Source organism: Aedes aegypti, chromosome 1 (assembly GCF_002204515.2).
Source record: "Aedes aegypti strain LVP_AGWG chromosome 1, AaegL5.0 Primary Assembly, whole genome shotgun sequence".
Classification (NCBI taxonomy): domain Eukaryota; kingdom Metazoa; phylum Arthropoda; class Insecta; order Diptera; family Culicidae; genus Aedes; species Aedes aegypti.
Window position 1 is genome coordinate 11,752,215 of NC_035107.1, and position 24,879 is coordinate 11,777,093.

The window sequence follows — 24,879 nt, forward strand, 5'->3', positions numbered from 1 at the left end:
TGGATGGCAGTGGCTACACATTTGGCATTCCCTTGGCGTACGGACGGGCAGACACAACGGACGGGATAGACATAGCGATAGTTATGAAAACGTATTTAGTCCCGTTGGGGACCGAAAGTTTACGACGTGTTTATGCCAGTTAATTTTGTCGTTATCGCCGTGTCACCTTCAGGAGGAATTTTCCGAAGAAACATAACCATAAACATCATTTGATCAACAAAGTAAATCAGAAGTTCGAAATTCGCGTATTACGATATAGATTTTGTCGAAATTTAGGGCATTAGCTAAATAAGAGCTTCACAGTCGTTTGACATGAACTCAATAAGCATAATTGTTCGGCAAATTATCAAATCTCGCAAATGGCCTTCCTAACATTTAGAGGCTGTTTTTGTTTACTTTCTCTTCTATCAATAACTGAGCCATATTAACCTTTTCTGTATATTGCCTGTTTTGCATATTTTTGTATGAAACGCTAGCCAAGGAATTCGATCTATGATGAAAAACTTCCCAAAAACTTTAGTATTGCACTGTCATAATCGAAAGAGAGCAAAAAGGGAAAGAATATCTCATTGTTACATAGATGTTTAAAAAAAGTTGCGCCAGAAATCAATTCCATTCGACAAATATACCATTTGGCTTAACATGTAGAACATGTATATTCGAATGCAAAATGGCAACTTACACAAAGAAGACATTTCAAAAGTTCCAGAACATTCTATGAAATGGAGAGTACAATGTTACCGGAAATTCTAGAACATTCTGTTGAATAGCTGTCGTAGTGCTTTATAATTTATACCGTAGAACTCAATGTAAAAAAAAGGAAACGAAAACATCTTGAATGATTCTCTTCCGAAAGAATACATATTTTACTATGAGCCAAACGTAATTCGTCACATATTTCTAGCGAAACATTTCAAAAGGGCCTATCTGCAAAACGTAACCATTGAGAAATTCTCAATTACCATATGAATTGTCCCAATGTTAAAACCATTTCCTTTTTTACTAGCTTTATTATTGTGTGTGACGCTCATTATAGTCTATTACGTGGCCCATAACGTTTTGAATCTCAAATTACACAACAACTCGTGAAAATGGTTAAAAGCGAACATCGTCGGCAGATAGGCCCTTTTACGAGTGTTCAAACCAGTTAGGCCCTATGATTGAACATGGTTTTAGTTAGGCCCTTTCAAAATGTGTTAATTTTATGGATTATTGAAATGATTTGCATATTTCTTGAACAAAATCAAACGATTATGAGAGGAAGCTCAATATATTTGCTAAATACATATTGAAAACTAGTACCAAAACCTGTTGTATTGCCAAGCAGCAGGCTGTTAAGTAGGCGATGCGAAAATCGCCTGAAAAATGACATTGTATTGCATCCCGATTAGTTCCCTTTTTTGCGTTGATTTTCTCCAATGTTTTCACTCACAAACATGTCGCATCTCTTGTCGAACCCACCAGTGATAGAATAACGTCGATTTGTTGACCCGTTTTCGAGCCATTTCGTGACATACAAACACCATTTCATTTTTATTTATATAGTTTCTTGATTCCGCACTTATTTAAGTATTGATTAATCCTACTTCAAATCCATTTACTTAGAAAACTCTTATAAAAAAATTGTATATTGTGTTCGACATTCATTACAGTCTATTACGTGGTCCATAACGTTTAAGGACCCATTCACGAATTTCATAACGCTGAAGGGTGTGGGTGGGTGTCTTTAAGATGTTACAGCTCATACTAAATTCGGAAAACATTCATACAAAATGTGTTACGAGGGGGTGGGTGGGTGTCAAAAATGACCATTTTTGGCGTTATGTGAAATTTATGAATGAACCCCAACACCTCAAACAAACCAACAACTTGTGAAAATGGTTAAATCCAAACATCATCGGCAGATAGGCCTTTTTACGAATCTTCAAACCAGTTAGGCCCTTTCAGTGGTTTGCGATTAACCTTTACCTTTGGGCTTAAAGAAACCTAGCAAAAAAAAAAATCCAAAACGCTGCTGAAAATTGACTGCTTTTCAACGTTTTGGCATTTCAAGTTTTGTCCTTTGGCATTATGTCTTTCGGCATGTTGTCCCTAAACCGTCGTTTATACAGTGAAACATTTAATAAGTTCCACAACATTCGAAGAGAAGAATGTTAGCGTAAATTCGCAAAAAGTCTGCTGAGTAGCTGTAGTTTTCTATTGTTTATTGTTATTTTTCAAACGATAACTGTAATGTTCTAGCATTTAAATTAAAAAGCTCAAAAGTAAACGTCGTAGTGTTCAATGGAACATTTCAAAGCGTTACTGACCGACAGACAACTCTAAGATTTTTTGTATATGATGATATTTAAGTTAAGGTTGATTTATTTAAGTTCTGGAAAACATTCAAGATGTTTGTTTTGTGATTCTCCTAACGAAATTTGAGGTGATTTATATTCCTTGTAGAAAAAAAATAGGTATGATGATTTAAAAAATCATTCGAACAATATGTTGATGCCATTGCAAGAAAAAAGTTTGAAATAATGTTGGTAATTTCTTGAAGGTCCAAAAACATAAAGAATTACAGAAAAAAACTATTGAACCATTTCGGGACAAAAAACAAATGTGGACTTTTTCCAACATTTTTCTTAAGAAATTTCAAGCAAAACTGCCAATTATAGCCGTAGCCAGAGGGGGCAGGGTTGGCTTTGTTGCCTTGCCCCTTTGGCAGGCTGAAAAAAGAATCAAAATTTACTGCTTTGGCATGAGAAAAAATTTTGTTTTGAATTTTCTAAGATTGCAGCATTTATATATAAAATTGCGTCATGATATTACTTTTCGAATAAATTTCTCGAAAGTTGTACATGGAATGATTTCGTTAAGAATCCACAACTGATCTTGCAAGATATCTGCAAAAAATATTAGTATTATGAGATCTCCAGTATTATCATAAACTCTTGTCAGCAGAGCTATAAGTAACAAGAAATTTTTCAGGGGATTCCTATAGATATTATTCTTAATGATTTTTTTCTTATTTAAATCTAAGGTCATCCAGATTGTTTTTTTCAAGGATTCCTATTGATTTCTTTTTATTTTTTTTTAGGAAATAATTAGAAGTCTTACATGAATTATTGCAGGAATAAGTATGGAATGTTTCAAAAATTCCACAAGGAACATTTTTAATGGCGTCACTAAAAATTCTTTAGGGGGCGGACCTGGTGTAGTGGTTAGAACACACGCCTCTCACGCCGAGGACCTGGGATCGAATCCCAACCCCGAGATAGTCACAAAAAAATTCAGTGACGACTTCCTTCGGAAGGGAAGTAAAGCCGTTGGTCCCGATATGAACTAGCCAAGGGCTAAAAATCTCGTTAATAAAGATAGAAAAAAAAAATCTGTCTAGAACAACTCGATGAACTAAAAGCCTTTTAAGGTGAAGATGCATCAAAGCCAAACTTTTAATTTTCAATAGCACAAATCTAGAGAACCAGACAACCGCTTGTGCTGAATATTTAACTCACTGATCACTCGCTAGCAGTGAATCAAATTATCATCTAAACAGATGAAAAACAAACAAAAAAGCAAGCTCGCTTACAACCGTTTGTCCCAACTGCTGCGGATAAGGATACAATCAAAAGCAAAATTGTCATGACAATCACAGAGCGCAACATTGTTGCAACCTTTTCAACTCGCGCTTAATCAGTTATTTTAAACACAAAACCAAATTTGTTTTATGGATGCTGTTCGATAATGTGTCAATGTTTACCAACACGGAGAAAGTTCTCGAAAATTGCAATGCGAAGCCCAGAAAATCGCTGCGCACGTGGTGATCGATCATTATCATATTCTGTTCAAGTGATGATAAACTGATGTTGCGGAACGAAATTGTTGCAACAAGATCAGGAGATGACAATGTCTTTGTTGCTGCGTGTTGGGTGACAATTGATTTACTGCTCGCTAGTGATCAGTGAGTAAAATTTTCACCTTAATTGTGTCTGCCTTGAAAAAATTCTCCAGAACATTGTGATAGAATGGAACCCGTGACTTACAAAACAAAATTGTCCAGAAATAACCTTGCCAATTTCATTCATTTCTGCCCTGGGCTAGTTCATCTCGGTTGGTCCCCAGGAGTAAAGCCCTTTTTTTTCTTTTCCGAAGAAAGTCGTCACTATAACCATTACGTCACAAGTGTTTAACTCGGGGATGTGACTCGATCCCATGTCTCTGAAGGCGGTAAATTTTTCTGGATTTTTCAACCCCCCCTCCCCCATGATAATATTTTTCGTATGTAAATCGTATGGTTCGTAAGAAATTTCAAATTCAAAGAAGTGTCTCAAGAAATTATTGATGGGATTTCAGGAATTTATTTTATTCTATATTATTCATGTTTTGATCAAGAGATATTTATTTGGAAACTGATCCAGTAGATTGGCCAGGAATTTCTTTTCTGGTATCATTCTAAGATTTTTTTTTTCTTGATATCCTTCAGAATTTATATTTGAATTTTACCAAAATTTGCTGCAGAAACTTATTCAAGAAATAATGCAGTGCTTTTCCTAGGGATTCATATTATATATTTTCTACGATCCCATAAAGAATTCAACCAGATATTTCTCTTAAAATACATTTTGATCAGACCAAGAGAAGAAGATTCTTGTATTCCATAAAATGTGACCTTAGGAATTCTGGAGCAATTCTGAAATTAATTCATTTATAAACTCTTTGCAAATTGTTCTTAGAGATCTTGGGAAAGTTCCCTTAGAAATCTCTGATTGAACTGCTAATGGCCTTTTTGGAAGTATGCAAGTTTCCATTAGTATTTTGGAAGACTATTATTGAATGTATTTTTAGATAAATTTAAGAGGTCTGGAAGGTGTATCATTGCTGCTAATTCTGAAAGAAAACAAGAACAAAACCAAAACTTGATTTTCAAAGATGTTCTCACCGGTATTTTCGGACTATCTTTCGAATTTATTCTAGGAAACATACATTGATTCCTGAGAAGTTGACACGTTTATGAAATTCCTAGATGGATTCCGATTTTGATTATTGAAGAAATCCAATTTTTTTGACGAATAATCGTTGGAAAACTCCAGAACAAATCCTTGAAATAGTTTGTGGGGGAATCTAGAGTTTCCAATTTTCCTGGGATTACACTTCCCGAGAAACGGGAAATAAAATTGTCACTTCCCGGGAAATTCTTTAAAACGTGCAAACCAAACTAATTTGATGGAATTTTTTGAAATTATCCGTATTTACCATATATCCGTAATATTTTAGACTAGTAAATTTGTACGGTTATATCTTTTTTTGAAGTAATTTATTTATGTCTTTTCAAAAAAAAAAAAAATCTGTTGATTTCGTTTTTTGCTAGGCTTTAAAACTGTAAAGGCTTTAAGTAACTGTAACTGTATAAATTTAAGCAAAAATTCCAGTGGATGTCATTCTAGACAAATCGTATGAAGTTGAAATAATATTTACCAATATTTAATCAATCTTTTCTAACACTATGATAAAACCCAACGAAATTAAATAGAAACCATAAAAACTGTATAACCCTACTCAAATTATGAAAAAGGTCAGTCGAAAGTTTCTTTATATTGTTTTACATATACACTTTCTTGAAAAAACATATCATCAAACATATTTGCATTTTTTCAATAAATATTTGATAACGAAAAGCACCCATTAAACATCAAAATATAATTAGTGATCTAATGAGGACATTGGTGGGTATGATATGAAAAGTAAATTGTGCGATGGTCAATTCATTATTGAAATAGAGCTTCCCGGGAAATACGGGAATCCCTGGAAACAGAAAATCATTTCCCGGGAATGGAAACTCTAGGGGAATATTTGCATGAATTCCTGTGAAAAGGCCTGAAGTTTAATCAATACTTCTGATAGGATACTTTTAGATTTTTGTATATTGTATAGTCTTAAATTCATTGGAAAAATCCTCTGAAGAAATTTTGGCAGAATACTTGCAGAACTTCTGCCACTATTACTGGATGTTACTTTGGATATACTTCTCTTGAAGCTTCAAAAGGTCTGTTTGGGACTTCTTACGCCACCAATCATATTTTCAATATTTTTTTACCATCCTTACAAAACCTTGTCGAGATATTTAATTCTGTCGCACGGTGAGCTCCATTTTACCCACTGTAATTAAAGGTTAAGGATTGACGTCGCATTCAAAGTATAATCAGTTGACCGCTCACATAAAAATGCAAAAGATGGTAAAAATTTCATGTTTGGTAAAACTGGCGAAAAACGGTTTTGTGGTCGCTCGTCCTCCCCTGATGGAAATCCTAGCTACGCCCATGCTGCCAATCTTTGGAAGAATTTATATAGTCTTATTAGAAGAAAAAAAATGCGATATTCCAGGAAGAAGTCCTTTTTCCGGAGTTCATGCTAACGTTCAAGCAATCCTTCCTGTAGATTCTGCCATGACTCTTTAGCAGCTTCTACGTGGAAGATTCTTTACAAACTGCAGACCTAATTTGCAAAAAAGATCCTTAATGTTTTTCCCTTGAGTTCAAGCGGTTTTGTTTAGCAGAATGCAGTAGAGATGGTTGACGGATTTTAAACGACATTCTTAGTAAATTGCTCTAAAGTTCTAAAATCTTGTAATCCAACTAAACGGGCAGCCATCAAGATAAAAACTGTGGGAATTATACAGAAATTTATGACGAACGCCAGATTGCAATAACGAGGTGATCGTAGAGCCAAGAATAAGTAAAAAAAAAAAACATTAAGATTTTATGTAGAATCGTGCATTTGTTTAAATTTATAACACAGTTTTCGTCCGAAAGGACAACAACTTTTAAAGCTTGAGCTTGAGCTTGATTGGCCGCCCGTGGATGCACTCCAGTATCGCCAGATCAGCTGCACTTACACAAGGAACCAACCGAATGACTGCTTGGGACTAACAGGCATCCTCAGTGTATAAGTGCTGGTGATCTTCTATTTTTAGGCAACAATGGCACCTGCCACGTCAGAATGCAGACCAATGAGGGGAAGGGGGAGGAATTGATGATGCATTGAACTGGCTCCCACGTAGACCGTATATTCCACTGCATCCACGCCAGTTCATGCGGGAGTGTATGGATTGGGGGAAAGGCATGGCAGAGAGGTTTGCTTTTGTGGTTAAGCAGACTGCCTATGTATCAGGCGTAAGAAAGGCGTGCGCGTGGAAGTAGGAAGCGTTAGGGAAACGGTTTCTTGTCCGTCTCTGGTTCTAGCGTTTGCTATGAACGAATAGTTTGAGTGTGATATATTTAGAATGGAAGATAGAAGCAAGTGAGAGATATACAACTACAAAGTACGAGGAAAGGGACGGGCCTGGGATTGAACCCATGACCTTCTGCATATGAAGCAGAAGCGGTAGCCATCAGACCACCAACCCCGTCATCCGAAAGGACAACAACTTTTAAAAAACAAAAACGTCCAAATCTTTATTTTGATAAATGGAGGTTCTTGTTTGACACGATTTATTGGCTTACAGGAAGACAAATTATTTTTTTCATTTCCGACTCTTACTTGAGCCTTAAACTAGGATTACATCAACAATCCGCTATAGTTATTGCAAGAGCACTGTCAAGTAGCTCTTTAGATATCAATTAAAGCAACTAGAGATATATGAACGATTGGGACAGGAATCATAACTAGAAGATATCTTATTTTGTGGCCTTATTTTATTTATTTTTTACTCTTCGGATAGTTAACACTCAAAGTTGATGTACTATTATTATCAAAAAGTAATAGTGAAGTTTTCACGAAACAAGTATGATACGTCGCACATTCACCAAGTTTGTAAGCAAACCTCCGATTTGCCTTCTCAATTGGCACCTCATCTAGCGCGATGATGAGGAGCACTTGTTCAACAATCAATAAGCGTTCCCGTTCAAGGTTACCCCTCCAGTTGGATCAGAAGATCATCATGACTGACATCATCGTCGACCGCCGCAAATCGGACACGGTGTGGCCCACATGGAACCACTTGGCATTGTAACGCATCCGAGCTTGCCATACGGAGGCGGGATATCATTAGCTCTTCTCGATTAGAAAGGAATAATAGGATAATAACTCCACAATATCAAACCTTTTTATAACTATCATTGTTCTTTCAGATATTTTGAAAAATATTGGTCTGAGAACACTTAGCAATTCTATCAGAACTACAACAAGATCATTTTTGTTTTGAAACAACCCTTTCTTTAACTGTATTTTCAATGATAGAACCATATGAAGGCATGTCATACTTGGAATTTTTGTTTCACAAAATGGGATTCCAAATTTTGTTGTTTAAGCAAATAATCGGTTACAATTTATAAAATATTTTTTGAAATAATATTTCTGGTTGTTATAATTGTGTTATTCTTCTCTGATCGGATCTTGTTCCATCATTTCTGCACCAACCTTGAAATATTCGAATATTTCAAACCAAAATCCATTTCAGCTAGGGAATATTTTTCCGTGATAAGAAAATAAAGCGTTGTGTGAAAAACTTGCCAATCCACCAAAGTGAGATGCTTTGAGGAAAACATCCCGACATGCCTATTTTTTCTCCTTCGCACAGATGGCCTATTTCGGGGGCCGCCGCCACTTTGTACAAACAATCTCCGCGCTAAGTTATTACTAGTGCCGGGTAATCTTTAAATACTCCCACATTGTTCAGTGGAGTGTATTATTTGCTCTCGTGCGCGCCCCCCCCAAAATACCTACTATCTCCTCTCCAGCCCAAGCTCCAGGGTCGACCGGTTGTTGCTCGTTCGGTTTTTGAATCAATATTTGTAGGGTGGGGGTACGGTTTTGTCAATGTTTCTGTTTGTCCCTTAAAATGGGTTAGTCGGATTCATTTCTTGCGGATAGTAGAAATGCAAAAAAACGCAACCTGACGAAACCCGAAGCTACCCTACACATCTCCTTTGTACTTAGGAACACAAGCATGGGCCTCTGTTGCTTTTTCCTCGAGCGGTCGTTGTTGATGAGCGCCAAGTGTGAGAATGGAACGGCAGCCGAACGAACCAAAAGCCAGGGCTGGTAGCGGCCAGCGTGCAAACTAAATTAACTTTAAATTTGAGGAGTTACTCAAATTTACTCAAATTTAGCAAATAATGACTTTTTAGTTGCCAGGTCGAAAATAGTGACCAAGTCACTAAAAAGTGATTCACTGCCAGCCCTGAACAGCGAATTGGAGAAGAGGGCTTGATCTGCCATCCCGGTGAGTCCGGAAGAAGAGCCGAGCTGCAGCACATTCACCAACCAACCTGTGGGTGTTTAAAAAGCGATAAATTCGTATTCGAACCGGCTGCCGATGGAAGGCATAGAAGACGCTACTAGTACTAGCAACTACGTCCACTTTGTTAGGTATGACGTTTTGGTCAGTTGTGAGGAGGTGGGACGTGTTATCGGTTTCTGTTCGGATGGAGTGCACGTGGTGCTGGTCAACATTGCCAAATTTTATTTATGAGCGAACAAAAACAAACGAGCTTCCGTTTCTCTGCTACTCAAAGCTGTAATAACTATTGCAAAATTGGACGGGGAGGCATTGTTGCTTCCCGAATACAGTTTCATATGTCAACGTGGGTAAAGTTTAAGTTAATAATGGCCATAAAATAGACATACCTTACTTTTTCAATTTGTTGATCGATACGATAAAATTGATTTGAAAAGGTTGAGCCTAAGGTAGATTGACAGCCACGAATGCAGGTCAATGATGGGATGAAGGAGCAATCGATGCTGCATTTGCAAAATTCCTGCAGACCGTGGAATCCACTTCATTTACGCGAGGCCATGCGGATTGCATAGGTTTTGGCGTTAAGTGTTTTACGAACAGATTCGCTCTGGTTACCGCTATGCCAATATAATAGACCTAGGAAAAGGCGCACTGTTTGATGAAAGCTTGTATGTAAGCGAAATGGGTTCATGTCTGTTCTAGTTTTAGCGATTGTTTCGTATGTAATCTTCTTCTTTTTTTGGCATTAATTCCCACTAGGACAGAGCCTGCTTTTACTACAAAGGTTGAGGAATCCAACCGACCTAAGATTGAACCCAACACGTACTACTTACAAAACAGAAACAATTGTAAGTTTTATTTTATTTTCATATCAAAAATGACAAACAGCTAGATCGATTAGTACCGGGCTACATCCACCACAAAATCAGGCTTTTAATATATTTCGGCTCAAGTTATAACCCACCGTACCGAACAGTAACAACCCCTATCACAGCCATACCGGTCCTACCAGCCTGTGGCTTTGCGTGGGATGCAATTTATAAACGAAAACGAGCAAAAGGCAGGCATGATTGGCAGTTGAGCACCCTGGACAGCCTTCCCCTCAGCATCTCGTCCATATACTATAGCCGGTGGTGCTCTATGGACAATCCTTTTGACGAACCTGTGTCAGAATGACACCATCGACCCCGTCCATCGAAATGTATGGGAGAAACATCAGTTACATTTTGCAATATTATATCAGAATTCCGTAGAGAATCGTCGGTAGCGACGAGCTGTGAGTGGAACACTAGAAGAGAAGCACTTGTTGTTTGCCAGTTAGCAGCAAAGGCAATAAGTAACCCATAAATCACACCCGGAATGTTTACCTACAGTTTATATTTATACGGGAGCGATATTGTTCGACAATGCACGTGATGCTTCCAATGGATTTGAAACGTAGGAGGGAGGTTAGCACCACTAGCTGTAGGAATGGAACAAGTATCATTAATCTGAAGCATGTATTTGTGGTTTAGATAAGAAATTTGATGGATACAGATCTTAATTGGCTAGAAGAGAAACTTGTTGGAATTCGACATGTTAGCGGAATTTGGGGCAAGTGTGCCACCCCTGATTTTTGTAAAAACTACAAACTATATTTTTTATTTGAGCTTAACAAAATGTTCCCTTATAGTCCATAATACAATGGTCACAATATGACGCAAATTGCTCTATTTTTCACGTATTTACATCGACTTTTGTGAAAACCATAAAATTTCAGTGATTTTTTATAAGATTTCGTTGTTTCTAAATAGCATGGTGAGAGGTAAATTAATAACGAATTTTTCAAACGTACTGTACATTGTGAAGCTATACAAATGTGTAAGTAATTGTGGCATTTGAACGAAAAATGTATTAAGTTTTACATACGAAATCCAGTTTGGTTGAAATGTCTACTTATGGGGGCAAGTGTGCCACCTATTTGGTAAACAAAAATGGTTGGGGTGAAATTCATAAAAATGTAAACATCATCAACAAAATCATGATATTGAACCAAAATGAGGCACCAGTAGTGGTTTTTTAAGTGTAGAAAAGGAATAGCGAACATTTTTGCTCCCACAATGATTTTTTTCTCCAAATATTCGATAATATCATGGTTTTAGGCGTTTTAAGAACTATTTTACTTATTTTCATCAATATTTTACCTTTATTTAGTGCTGATCTAGTGTAATATCATACAGATCCTCCATAATGAAAGAGTAATTCATATATCGCATTGAATGGAGACAAAAAAAAAACGATTTTAGTTATTCGAATTGACTAGTAGAGAGTTCTACATGTGATGAACCTTGTTATAAAGCATCCCCTCATGACGGTAATCCTAAAAATATTTTTAAAATTGTCAATTAGGCTCTGCTTTGTTAGCAATATTAACAGGAAATAATGAAAATTTCATTACAAGTAGAATTACATGAATGTTCATTCGATGGCCGTCTTGCCCCATAAGGGTGGCACACTTGCCCCATAGTGTTGAAAATCAGGGTATTTTGGATGATATTTGAGGAGCTCAAAAACTAATACTTTTTGAAATTATTTTCTTTTTAAATGGCACAGTGCTTATGAAAAGATGTGAAACCAACATCGTGAGGCTGAATTGGCGTGTTTTTTTAAGCTTTAGACAAAGTTAGAGAACAATTTGCTTAAGGTGGCACATTTGCTCCAAATCCCGCTACTTCCAACAGAGTTGGAAAAAGTTCTGAAATTCACACAACAGTACCGTGATGCATCAATACCCGGACGCTTAATGCAACACAAATGTTCGAACCCGAATATGAGTGTGTTGTTTTAAGACATTCTTAATGTAATATTATTTAATACATTGTTTCAAGTCAGATCTTCACGAAAGTGATGAACTTTTTGGTAAAAACCCTGATTTTAATATGAAAACCATTCAAATATTAGTAGAGCATGTCTTGTCTATAAATCCGGACACCTGATTGAAACGATGTCTTTAAATCCGGACACTTTTGAATCGATATCCGGACATGGGTATTATAGTATTTAATATTCGTTCAATTCAAATAAAATCATATCAACACACAATGAAATATCAATGTTTAGTATTTTTGATGTCCACGTTTGCCCTACAATTCGAAAAAGAATGGCAGGTTTGTAATATAAGTGGTTTGATTAGGGGATTTTTTTTATTACCGTACGGGTTTGGGCCGAAGGGTCTCAGATTTTCATGAAACTTTTTCCACAGGCAGGGCTCATGGATATATGAATAAAAAAAAATTGAGAAAAATTCAGGGTCGCCTATTTTTCCGGAAAACTCAGGTGGAAATTTTTTGTTTTCCCTTGACACTACTTACTTTGAAAAATCATAACTCAAGAACAAAGCATCGTAGAAACAAAGTTTTTATATGAAAATTTAAGCAAATTTTCTCAGAAATCCAAAAAAAATATGAACTGGAAAAAGTTTTCCACAAAATTTTCCACCGTTGGGGAAATTCATAAAGAAAAGCTGGAAAATCTATGCCCGAACTCGCGGAAATTTTTTAATAAAATATTTTTAAGAAAGAAACTTTATAAATTTCAATTCTGGTAACTTTTAGGATGTACTTTTCTTTAGTTCCTGATCTATGGTCAATTTTGTAAAAAATGCAAAGATTTGACTAGTCAAATGATATGTCCAGATAGTACAGATGATTGCTGGATGATGAGGACCTCAACTGTGAGGATTGTAAATTAAAGAAATTAGATTTTGTTGCCAATCGCTTAGATGAAAACAACGTTGAAGAAGTTAAGTATTGTTTTTGGATTATTTCTCCTCGTTGTGAAATTATCAACAAAGAGGAAAATGTAAATGATTTTATAGAAAACTTGAAAAATCTCACAGAGAAGTTTCTTGTGCGTCAATTCAAAGTAGATAAACAAAATAAATTTATAAGAGCTAAAAAGGAATCACTAGTTGAAAACAAAGAAATAATGTGCCAGATGGATTTCGCGGAAAATTATTCGTGCGTGATACAAGATTCCATTCAAAGCCATTACTTTGTACGACCTCAAGTAACAATACATCCATTTGTAATTTATTACAAAGACAAATCTTCGATCAAAGTCTTAAATTTTGTTGTAATTGCTGACATAAAAAGCATAACACGGCATCAGTTTATGCTTTTCAAACAAAACTAATTTCAAGATTGAAAAATAAACTTCCTGAGCTTGAAAAAATCATTTATCTTTCTGATGGTTGCGGAGAGCAGTACAAAAATAAATCAAATTTCAAAAATGTATGCAACCATGAAAATGATTTTAAAATTAGAGCAGAATGGCACTTTTTCCCAACCTCACATGGAAAAGGTCCATGTGATGGTATCGGTGGCAATATTAAGCGAATGGCTAAAGATGCTAGTATTAGAAAGTCAGCGGACATTAATAACGCCAAACAATTTTTTGACTGGGCTGTGTCGCAAAAGGTGAAAGACCAATTTAAAAAAAGATTGGGAATTCATCTATGCAACTGAAAATGACTATTCAGAGGCTGAAAAATTACTTCAGGAGAGATTTTCTAACCTTTTTCCAATTCCTGGAACAAAAAAATATCATTCATTTATTCCAAAAGACGAACGAAGCATTTTTGCGAGTGAATTCTCAGATGCACATGAAAACCAAGAAAATACAGCATGCTTTGTTCTTAATAATACAAAGAAATGAAAATCTTCTGGTGTTAGCAACCAAAGACAATCTTCCCGGTTGAAAAAATAGATAGTTTTAAGATAAAATGTAAGTTATGTACTGAATAATTGAATAAATAAAATTAAAGAAAAATATAAAAAGAATCTTATTTGTTCCATAGAAAAAAAGAATCCCTTGGAATGGAAAAGAAACAGTTTTTTCAGCTTTGCTTAACGGTGTAATGTTTCATGAAAAATATAATCCAATCCGACTTATACTTCATTAAAACAAATCCCATATCGTTTCTTTCAGATCTTTTAGAAAATTTGCAATTGCTTTGATAAAAAAAAACCTTGTTTTTCTGATGCTTCGATTGAAATATGGGTTTTCAAAGAAAAGGTTAATATGGTCATTTTTCACAAAATTGACCATAACTCAGGAACAAAAACAAAGTACATCCTAAAAGTTACTAGAATTTAAGTTTATAAAGTTTCCTTCTCAAAAATATTTTAATAAAAAATTTCCGCGAGTTCGGTCATAGATTTTCCAGCTTTTCTTTATGAATTTCCCTAGCGGTGGAAAATTTTGTGGAAAATTTTTTCCAGTTCATTTTTTTTTGGATTTCTGAGAAAATTTGCTTAAATTTTCATATAAAAACTTTGTTTCTACAATGTTTCGTTCTTGAGTTATGATTTTTCAAAGAAAAGTCTTATATGGCACAGGACATTTTTCACAAAATTGGCCATAACTCAAAAACGAAAAAAAAGTGCATTCCGAAAATTTCAGTGATTAAAGCTTATAAAATTACCTTCTCAAAAATATTTTTTTGAAAATTTTCCACGAGTTCGGGCATAGATTTTCCGGCTTTTCTTTATGAATTTTCCCAAAGGTGGAAAATTTTGTGGAAAACTTTTTCCAGTTCATTTTTTTTTTTTATTTTTGAGAAAATTTGCTTAAATTTTCATATAAAACTTTGTTTCTACGATGCTTCGTTCTTGAGTTATGATTTTTCAAAGTAAGTAGTGTCAAGGGAAAACAAAAAATTTCCACCTGAGTTTTCCGGAAAAATAGGCGACCCTGATTTTTTCTCAATTTTTTTTATTCATATATCCATGAGCCCTGCCTGTGGAAAAAGTTTCATGAAAATCTGAGACCCTTCGGCCCAATTTGTACGATAATAAAAAAAAATCCCCATAACTCACGCTTGAGATTTATCATGCGTGAGTTGTCAATCACGCAACTCAGCAGTCAAAAAATCATGGATGAGTTGGCTCACCTTTTTGACTCATTGTCTCGTATTTCCACAGTTTACTCACACATGGCAATAATTTCGTGTTAGTGTGGTAAAATTATAGTAATCATTTCTAACGTAAACAATAACATCCGGGTTTCACAAGTTTTAGATGGGTTTTGCGACAGAATCGTTTTTTACGGTTTGAGTTGATTGAGTGATTTTGCATCAAAATCTCAAGCGTGAGATTTGCGAAGCAGATCTCTAATGAGTTTGCTCTCACGGGAGAGCGTATTGATTTGGATTTGAGTGTGAGTCTATCAACACTGCCCCCAATGGTAAATAAGCGAGAAAAATGAATTTTTTAACGTTGTCTCTGGGGCTCCCCTTCGCTGCTGCTATTTATCAGACTAGCTACAACTTGCGAAACATTGCCGATCATGCTTTTCCGTATGCCCAATTTCTGATTTTGAAGATTTTCAAAATATGGCAGGACAGATCAACACCAAATGGTCTCTTTACTCAGGAATTTTTAATTGAACCCCTAAAGGAGATCCTGGGGATATACCTTGAAGGAGCTTTAGAGGATTTCCCTGAAACAATCTTTAAAAATAAATTTTGAAAAAAAAAACCTGGAGAATCATTGGATTGATTCTTACATGAAATGTATGGTTTTAGGGATGAATCCCAGGTAAATTTCAATGGTGGTCTTACATCTGTTTCAGGAATTATACCCACAACTAAAAGAATGTATGAAAATAACCAATAGAAGAATAGTCTTGAGGAATTTTCGGTAAAAATCTTGAAAAAAAAAAAACCCTGAATTCTGTCATAAATTTTCAGTTCTAGAGCTCTTGGAGGATGTTGGATTATAAAGGATTTCCCTGAAGAAGTCCATCAACAAAAAACTCTTCGTCAGCCTGCTTGAAAATTACACGAGCTCCACCTGTCCAACACCATGGCCGTCTGAAAGCGGACTGACAACTGACCCTCTTCTGAGCGAACATCCTCTAATGTGCCTGGATAAAATGACGATCGACCAACCGCAAGGAATAATGGACTTCTCTCTGGATTCTCTCTGGAAAAGCAACATCACAGGTAACGTCGGATCAGATCCACAAATAGATTTAATCGATAAAGCAGATAGGAATACGGACAATGTACTAAAAAAAAGAACAAATGTCAAATTTAAATTTGCTCTGGTGATGCCCAAGCTGGCGAATAAGGGCTCAATAAGTTAACTAAAATGGAGAATAAAAAAACACGAAATCCTGAAGCAAACAAAGCACCAGGGAAGATGAACTAAACACAAAAAGTTTTGTGTTCACATTACGCTTGATTTCGAATCACTACTTTTTTGAACCCGTTTCCTAATAAAATGTAATTTATGTTTATCATTATTTCCCATACGTTTTGACAGTTCTCGACTACCATTATTCCACGCGCTTGTGTTGGAAGTTTGAGAAATTTGAGAATCCAGCGTAGCGCGATAAGTGAGTGAAAAACAAACATCAGTGTCGCCGCTCGGCGGCCAGTGAGAGAAACTGAATGTTCGAAAGGTTGTTGCCTGTACTTTTTGCCACTGGCGCCAACCGTTAGCGATTAAGAACGCAATAAACAGTCGGTCCTCCAGGGATTATCCGAGGAAATATAGTTAATACTCTTCCAGGAATTCCTCTTGAAATTTGACCCGGGATTCCTCATGTAGCTCGTACATAAATTATTCCTAAGATTTCTCCAACATTTCATGCGAAACTTCTCCTGCAGTTCCTTCAAACAACTTCTCGTGTATTTTTTTCATAAAAAAATTTTAACGGCTTCTTCAAAAGTTCATCTGAGGTTCCACACCAGCTGATAATACAATAAATAATCTATTAATGCCAATCATCCAGAGGCAATTAATCTACGAAATCCTTCGAGACTTCCTCAAGAGCCCATGGGGATTTGTTTCTAAATCGTCTCCCGGATTTTTGAAAAATTTCACCTTTGATTTCAGAAAAAAAAAATCACATTTCATTTCTGAACAAAAATTCTTGATCTTTTTCTGGTTATATTCCTGGGAAAATAATGGAAAATTATTTGCATCCATCTTTGGGAAATTTATTTTAGAACATGTAGAATAATTCCTTTTAGGAACAATCTCTGGAGTAATTCCTAAAGGAATTCTCTGGATGAAATCTGAACAATAATTTTGAAAGAAATTCTAGAAAATCCGTGGAGAAAAACTAGTTGAAATCTCAAAGATGTTGTAAACGAAATCTTACAGTTCATTTTGTAATTTATTTGAGCAAATTTATTGATTTTTATGGCATTTATTCATCAAGAATTTTAAAATCAAACTCGACTAAAGACACAAAATTCAGGAAATGTCCAAATTATCCTAGAATATGATATTTTTGCCATTAAACTACTACAACAACATATCAACTTAAGTTTTTTTTCACTTTAGTCATAATTCTAGAAAAGCTGTTTGTTCATCGTTTATTTCAACAGTCAATTCCACATTAGCACCTTACATTTAGATGGTGTACACCTCAATTTTGAGGGCCCCTAAATCGATCTCCGCACCGGGCTTCAAAAACCCTAGCTACGCCACTGACTCTTCTTCTTCTTCTTCTTCTTCTTTCTGGCGTTACGTCCCAACTGGGACAAAGCCTGCTTCTCAGATTAGTGTTCTTATGAGCACTTCCACAGTTATTAACTGAGAGCTTTCTCTGCCGATTGACCATTTTTGCATGTGTATATCGTGTGGCAGGTACGAAGATACTCTATGCCCTGGGAATCGAGAAAATTTCCTTCACGAAAAGATCCTCGACCAGTGGGATTCGAACCCACGACCCTCAGCATGGTCATGCTGAATAGCTGCGCGTTTACCGCTACGGCTATCTGGGCCCCTGACTCTTATAAAATCCAAAAGGAATACTACGATGAATCTTTGGAAGCAGTGTTGTGGAAAACTCAAATGCTCATAACTCACGCTTGAAATTTTTCACTCAGCAGTCAAAAAATCATGGATGAGTTGTCTCATTGCCTCGTATTTCCATAGTTTTCTCGCTCGAAGCCATAATTTCTTGTTAAACTTATAATACTTTCTGACCTCTAATGAATTTACTTTCGCGGAGAGCTCATTGATTGATATTTGAGTGTCTATCTATACTGGAGGGAATCCAGGAAGTCCGTGGAGAAATTCCTACTCCTGGTTCATTGATTGGCGAAATAACTTGTAGAGTTCTAATGAAATTTCATGGTAGAAATTCTAAGCAACTTCCTGAAACAATCCTGAGATCAGTTCTAGAAGGAATTCTTTTCGAAAAGGTTTGACTCCTCTGGTAGAAATACTCTGGGTTTGCGATTGGTGGTGTTCAATTCCTAATTCTGGCTGGAAAACTACGATACTGTGTACCGGTTCATAATTTCAAAATATTGAAGAAAAAGAAGGGTATTGTTGATAGTGCCGAAGTACATCTTGATGACTGTCTAATTAATCAATGTTTAAATTGAATTCAGAATAATAATAGATAATAATATAAAGCAAACAAAGAGCTGGTAAGTAAATCGTGAGTGAGATTCTGAAATCTCAAAAATAATTCTATGAGTGATTCTGGAAGGACCATCTCAAAGGTATCCTGATGAAGTTCCTGCTCTGAAAAACTGTCTGAAAAAATTGTTGATATTGTTCATCAAGGTTTGTATTTAGATATTCTTATGAAACGTGTTCTGCAAACTTTTCATCATAATAATATAATGATAACAAAACGAATTGTAATTTATGTTGGATACATTAAAGAGTAAAGCTCCTGTGATTTATAGCTACAATCGACATAGCATGGATTTATCTCGACATTGACTCGACATCGATCAAACTGCATTTTTATCACTGACTCAACTTCAACCCGATATCAACCTGACATTGGTCCGACATCGGGTACAATTAAACCCGACTCGGACCCGACATCTGGTAGACATATCAGGTGGGAATCAGGTCATTGTCTGGAGCGGTGGACAGACATGCTGAGGGATGGAGGTAAAGATGGCTAAATCAGAAATTAGTTGTAAAATGTAGAAGTGCTTCGATTCATATCGGCATAGAGGCAGTGTTGGACATGTCGCAGACCCGAGTTCAATTCCCACCTTGGTCAGGTTTAAAAAAAAGTCGATTTTTTTAAAGTATTGTGATATTCTAAGAGTAGAATACCGCCAAAAATAATAGATGAGTTGAAATTTATCCAAATAAGTTTTTACCCAAAGTTTTACATGTAACAAAGTGTGTTACAATTTTGAAATAATCGTATGAATATTTGTTTTAATTTTGTTACAGCTTATTGTTTTGTTTTGATGTTTTAACATCTTATCAGCTTATTTTATACCACACTTCGTTACAAAAAGATGAAATAAATAGTATCAGTTGTTATAATTATTTTTTGCTCTACTGATCGGGACCCGTATCACAACGACAGAGTTGTAAAACATTTAGGAATCTTTTTTAAAATGCTTCGAACTTCTCTTACCAGTGTAACTATTATCGGCAGCCTTATTTTCTTCGGCAACCTTGCCATAAGAACTGCGGGTCAATCTGTTGTTGTATTATCGGCAACATTAATTTGCGTTTTGAGCCGTATTTATTTCAGGTAATGAAAACTCTGGCGAAATTGTTTGTTCGGTTAGGAAAGTTGTACCACAGTGAAGCTTACTGAACAAATAATTATGTAAATGGAATCATTGGGTGTTTTGATAGAAAGTGTTTAGTGCTTTGCGAAGGTCCAAGCTGTCCAATTAATTTATCACGAGCTCAAAATGATTTTTTGTTAAGTAAAAAAGCGCTGTAAATCTAGATGAAGGTTGCATAGAATAAAAACCAGAAAATGATTTGTGCTATAAACAATTTATATTTCCGTCAAAATTTGAAAAAAAAAAAATATACCATTTCGACCAATCAACCAAGCTCTCCTATCTAAAAATTGTTTCAGTAGTCCGGGACTTTTGGGGTTCAAACATGCATGCAACCGTGTGAAACAGATCTTATGGAAGACCAAAAACTAATTCATGAGATGGTATAAGATAGTCATCCAAAACGTTCTGGAGTTAGGAACATCTTCAGGACCTACACGGAAAAAAATCTGATTCCCAAATTATGATTTACAAGTTATGAAATTCATTATTTGGTTAGGTCATGATATCAGGACCACAAATCATGGTTCCTGGAGTCATAATCATGATCCTGATAACATAACATCCAGACTGACAACCCTAAACGGAATGTATTGTATAATTTAATTCGTTTTGATCACCTTTAATTCAACATGTAAATATGGTAGTGTGGTATGGTACAGGATTCTCATACAGAAGGTTCTTGGTTCGAATCTCGTTCTAGCTTTTATTTTTTATTTCAATATTATCGATCATAAACGGATGCGCGACTCATGATTTTAAGCATGTGATTCATGATTCCGAGCAATCCGCAACAAAAACATGACACGTGTGTTGCGTTACAGCAATCTGACTCATGGGGATTTTTTTATTATCGTACAAATTGGGCCGAAGGGTCTCAGATTTTCATGAAACTTTTTCCACAGGCAGGGCTCATGGATATATGAATAAAAAAAAATTGGAAAAAAATCAGGGTCGCCTATTTTTCCGGGAAACTCAGGTGGAATTTTTTTGTTTTCCCTTGACACTACTTACTTTGAAAAATCATAACTCAAGAACGAAGCATCGTAGAAACAAAGTTTTTATATGAAAATTTAAGCAAATTTTCTCAAAAATCCAAAAAGAAAAAAATTTGAACTGGAAAAAGTTTTCCACAGAATTTTCCACCGTTGGGGAAATTCATAAAGAAAAGCTGGAAAATCTATGCCCGAACTCGCGGAAATTTTTTAATAAAATATTTTTAAAAAAGAAACTTTATTAACTTCAATTCTGGTAACTTTTAGGATTTACTTTTCTTTAGTTCCTGATCTATGGTCAATTTTGTAAAAAATGCAAAGATTTGCCAACATGCCTTTTCGTTTAAAAATCATGACTGAAGACTCATCATGACTTGTCGAACCGGATTCAAATTATCTCAAAAATATGAAATTTTTGAAATGGAATCAGTTTCCCAAGACATTTTTCACTGTTTATGAAAACCCGATTAGCTATTCCAGCTTTCAAACAAAGTATATTTGAAAAGAGCGATCAGTAAGATCCAATCCTACAATATTTTTCAATTCGCTCATTTTTCGTTCCTAAAACATGATCAAATATTGCTAGGATGAGCTGTTTGAACCATATATTTACAAATTTATAAGTTCATAAACAACATTTCTTAAGAACGAAACTACATAGAAACAAAGTTTTCTTTAATCAGAATGTTTCACAAAATTGACCATAACTCAGGAACAAATAAAGTACATCCTAAAAGTTACTAGAATTGAAGTTTATAAAGTTTCCTTCTCAAAAATATTTTAATAAAAATTTTCCGCGAGTTCGGGCATAGATTTTCCAGCTTTTCTTTATGAATTTCCCTAACGGTGGAAAATTTTGTGGAAAACTTTTTCCAATTCATTTTTTTTTTTGGATTTCCGAGAAAATTTGCTTAAATTTTCATATAAAAACTTTGTTTCTACAATGTTTCGTTCTTGAGTTATGATTTTTCAAAGAAAAGTCTTATATGGCACATCTGAACATTTTTCACAAAATTGGCCATAACTCAAAAACGAAAAAAAGTGCATTCCAAAAATTTCAGTGATTAAAGCTTATAAAATTACCTTCTCGAAAATATTTTTTTGAAAATTTTCCACGAGTTCGGGCATAGTTTTTCCGGCTTTTCTTTACGAATTTTCCCAACGGTGGCAAATTTTGTGGAAAACTTTTTCCAGTTCTTATTTTTTTTTTGATTTTTGAGAAAAATTGCTTAAATTTTCATATAAAAACTTTGTTTCTACGATGCTTCGTTCTTGAGTTATGATTTTTCAAAGTAAGTAGTGTCATGGGAAAACAAAAAATTTCCACCTGAGTTTTCCGGAAAAATAGGCGACCCTGAATTTTTCTCAATTTTGTTTTATTCATATATTTATGAGCTCTGCCTGTGGAAAAAGTTTCATGAAAATCTGAGACCCTTCGGCCCAAACCCGTACGGTAATAAAAAAAAATCCCCTCATGATATCATGAGTCAAAATCATGGTGTATTTTCATAAGCTGAAAACACTCTGAAATCATAATATCATGAGTCATAATCTTGTTTTTGGATTCTGATTTCTACCCGTGTACATCCCATACATACAATGCAGAGTTACGATACATGATCAACCATCTTTGCATCGTTTGGAGCATTAACAGCTGTTAAAATCAGTTTTTGAGAGATTCTAGGTCATCTAAATTGTCCTGGTCTTCAGTGTGAGACCATTGGCCATTGAATGAAGGTTGCCTTCTTCCCGTCCGCCAAAGCCAGTGATTTGGGACTAATCCCTGACTCTTAGACAAGATTGACGCATCCTCCAACTCCAAGCGCTATCCTGGCCACGTCCTTGCGAATGCTAAGGAATGAAAAGGAGTGGTTAATTGAACGCCTACTTAAGAAAGATGCAGAGAACTTTACGACCTCGCTTTGTCCTGGTCTTCAGTGTTACGCTTACACCTCTTTACCAAACAGGGTCATGAACACCTAACAGTATTCAACAATGTTTGGTTTACCTTTCGAGGAAGGCCAACAGAGATCATAAAATGAACTGAGTTGTTGTGAAGTTCACAACTCCGGCTGTATGACAAATATTTTTATCGATTAGTTTATAGAACCTGTCGCTTAGATTACAGTACCCATGCCGGGTTAAATGGCATCTTTTAACTGTCGACCAACCTTGCTAACATTAACACTTTATCTTATCGAATTCCCTCCCATTCCCCTAGATTGCAACACCCAAAGAACATCACATTTGTGTTGGTATCATCAAAACACTTCCACCCCCCACCCACCCCCCCCCTAACCCATCTTCCAGAATCGCGTTTCGTTTTCAGAAATACTAGAGGGGGAAACAGTTTTTATGTTGTCCTTCTTATCACATAAAATTCACTTGACGGTATGTTATTTTCCACTTGACGACTTGACACTCGATCACGCCTATATAGTCAAGCCAGTTAGCCATAACAGCGATGAATCGATTGCTTTCGCAAGCTTCTGCCGTATTTGTCACTGTTTACAATAATCGTTCGTCTCCCCCTTCCCATAAACCCCAAGAAGTTCCCCCCGAAAAACTTCGCGGTATCACATTTCGGCCTTACCCCGATACTGCTTTCGCGTGGTGGTTCCTCTGCCCTGGTCCGAATCCGGCCCTCGAACGCTGGTTATGATTCGGATCCGTTTCCGGTCGTCCTTGGACTTCTTACGGCCACTGGAGAGAATACTGTTCAAGCTGGTCGACTGAACCGAGGGAGTCGGCGAACGGAGATTCCGCCCCAGGGACGTTGTAGACGATCGGCGACTTGTAGAAGTGGTACCTAGTTTACCGCGGCTGCGACTGTTCTCGTCGTTTACTTTAAACTTTACGGAAAACATTGTTGCTGATGGGTGGGTTGTTGGCTAGGGACTAACTACCCACTGAGGAAGTGATGCTCAGCACTGTCGAAGTGATGGTGAAAATTTCATTATGGAAACAAACAACCAATCAATTAGCTGGAAGGTGGCTGTTCAGTCTTATTCACGCCGTTTGCATGAAGCTAGCATGAGTAATAGCTCGATTGAATGGAACACAGCACTCAAGCACAAGTTTACCTCTGGCTTCTGGGGACTTGACCTGGAAAACAATCAAAACCACTAACAAATTTTGGAGAAAGATTTCCGCTTTTGTTTTCACTTATCGAACCCACTCAATTTTGAGTATAACAGCATCCACTCATCAACTCTTATTCAAACTGTCACCAACAAGTAGATACGGTACGCCATCATTAATTATTGCTGTTCAAACTGCTGTTCACGCCCAACCAGGAACCTGCTCTGTATGGCATATACGCTGTTCGCTGTTTTCGGACCTGAACGAATGGGACACTTTCAACTGCTCTCAAAACATCCACCAAACTGAGCAACGTTCCTCGCGATAACTGCCACCAGAAAAGGTAGCAGCGGAAGCACGCAGCAGTTCCCCCCCTCGGGTTGGGGTCCCTTCCCAATATCAAGATAGATAACTCGATGACGATACCCTTTCAACACACACACCAGCTTGCTGCACTTGCTTGCTGTTTAGGCCGCGTGTTCTCACTGCTGCCTGATAAGAGTCTTCAAATCGTGATAACAACTGGGGCTCACACCCCAACTCGACTAGGTATGCCGCCGACGACAGATTTCGCGCCGAGCGCTGCTGCTGAGTAATGTAGTGTGACGTGACTTACGGTTTCGAGCTCCCTTCAGCAGAGAATCGAGATAACGATGGCTGTGGTGTAGTAGACTTGAGACCGCCACCACCAGCTTCCCCCCGTATACCAATTCGTCGCAATTCTGGCCGAGGTGACACTTGTGCTTTGCAAAAGGGGGTATCGGTGTAGAATGCGTTGGTGAGATAAAATGAGCCACAATGTTTTCTCAAGAGCATGAGCATAGATACCATACAATTCGTTGTTGCTATTCCGTGATTGATCAGAATCGAAGTTGCATACAGATTCAATTATTGGGGCTTGGGATTAGCTCACCATTCACAATGTGTACAAATCGAGAGCTCAAAATTGAGAAAAAGGCGGTGCCGGTCACGTCCTTGCGGTCATCGGGGAAGGGAAGGAATGTTTGTTCGACAATCATTCTTACCAG

At 36.4% G+C, this 24,879-nt stretch overlaps 1 protein-coding gene across 29 annotated transcripts in view; it reads right to left on the minus strand.

The window, feature by feature from the left end:
• The window catches only part of LOC5574328 (protein lap4), a 302,572-nt gene that overhangs the window by 127,026 nt on the left and 150,667 nt on the right, over window positions 1-24,879 (minus strand). The window contains exons 1-3 of one of the 29 annotated variants that reach the window (XM_021838936.1): window positions 23,949-24,224; window positions 23,854-23,875; window positions 23,364-23,700 (exon numbers count right to left, since the gene is read on the minus strand). The exons of 23 other annotated variants lie outside the window; for them this stretch is intronic. In XM_021838936.1, the coding sequence (XP_021694628.1) occupies window positions 23,364-23,637 (274 nt within the window). In that variant the 5' untranslated portion in view covers window positions 23,638-23,700; window positions 23,854-23,875; window positions 23,949-24,224. Of the gene's footprint in view, window positions 1-23,363; window positions 24,225-24,879 lie in introns of those variants that run through there. 5 more of the 29 variants (XM_021838935.1, XM_021838937.1, XM_021838934.1 and 2 more) reach the window with 5 other exon arrangements.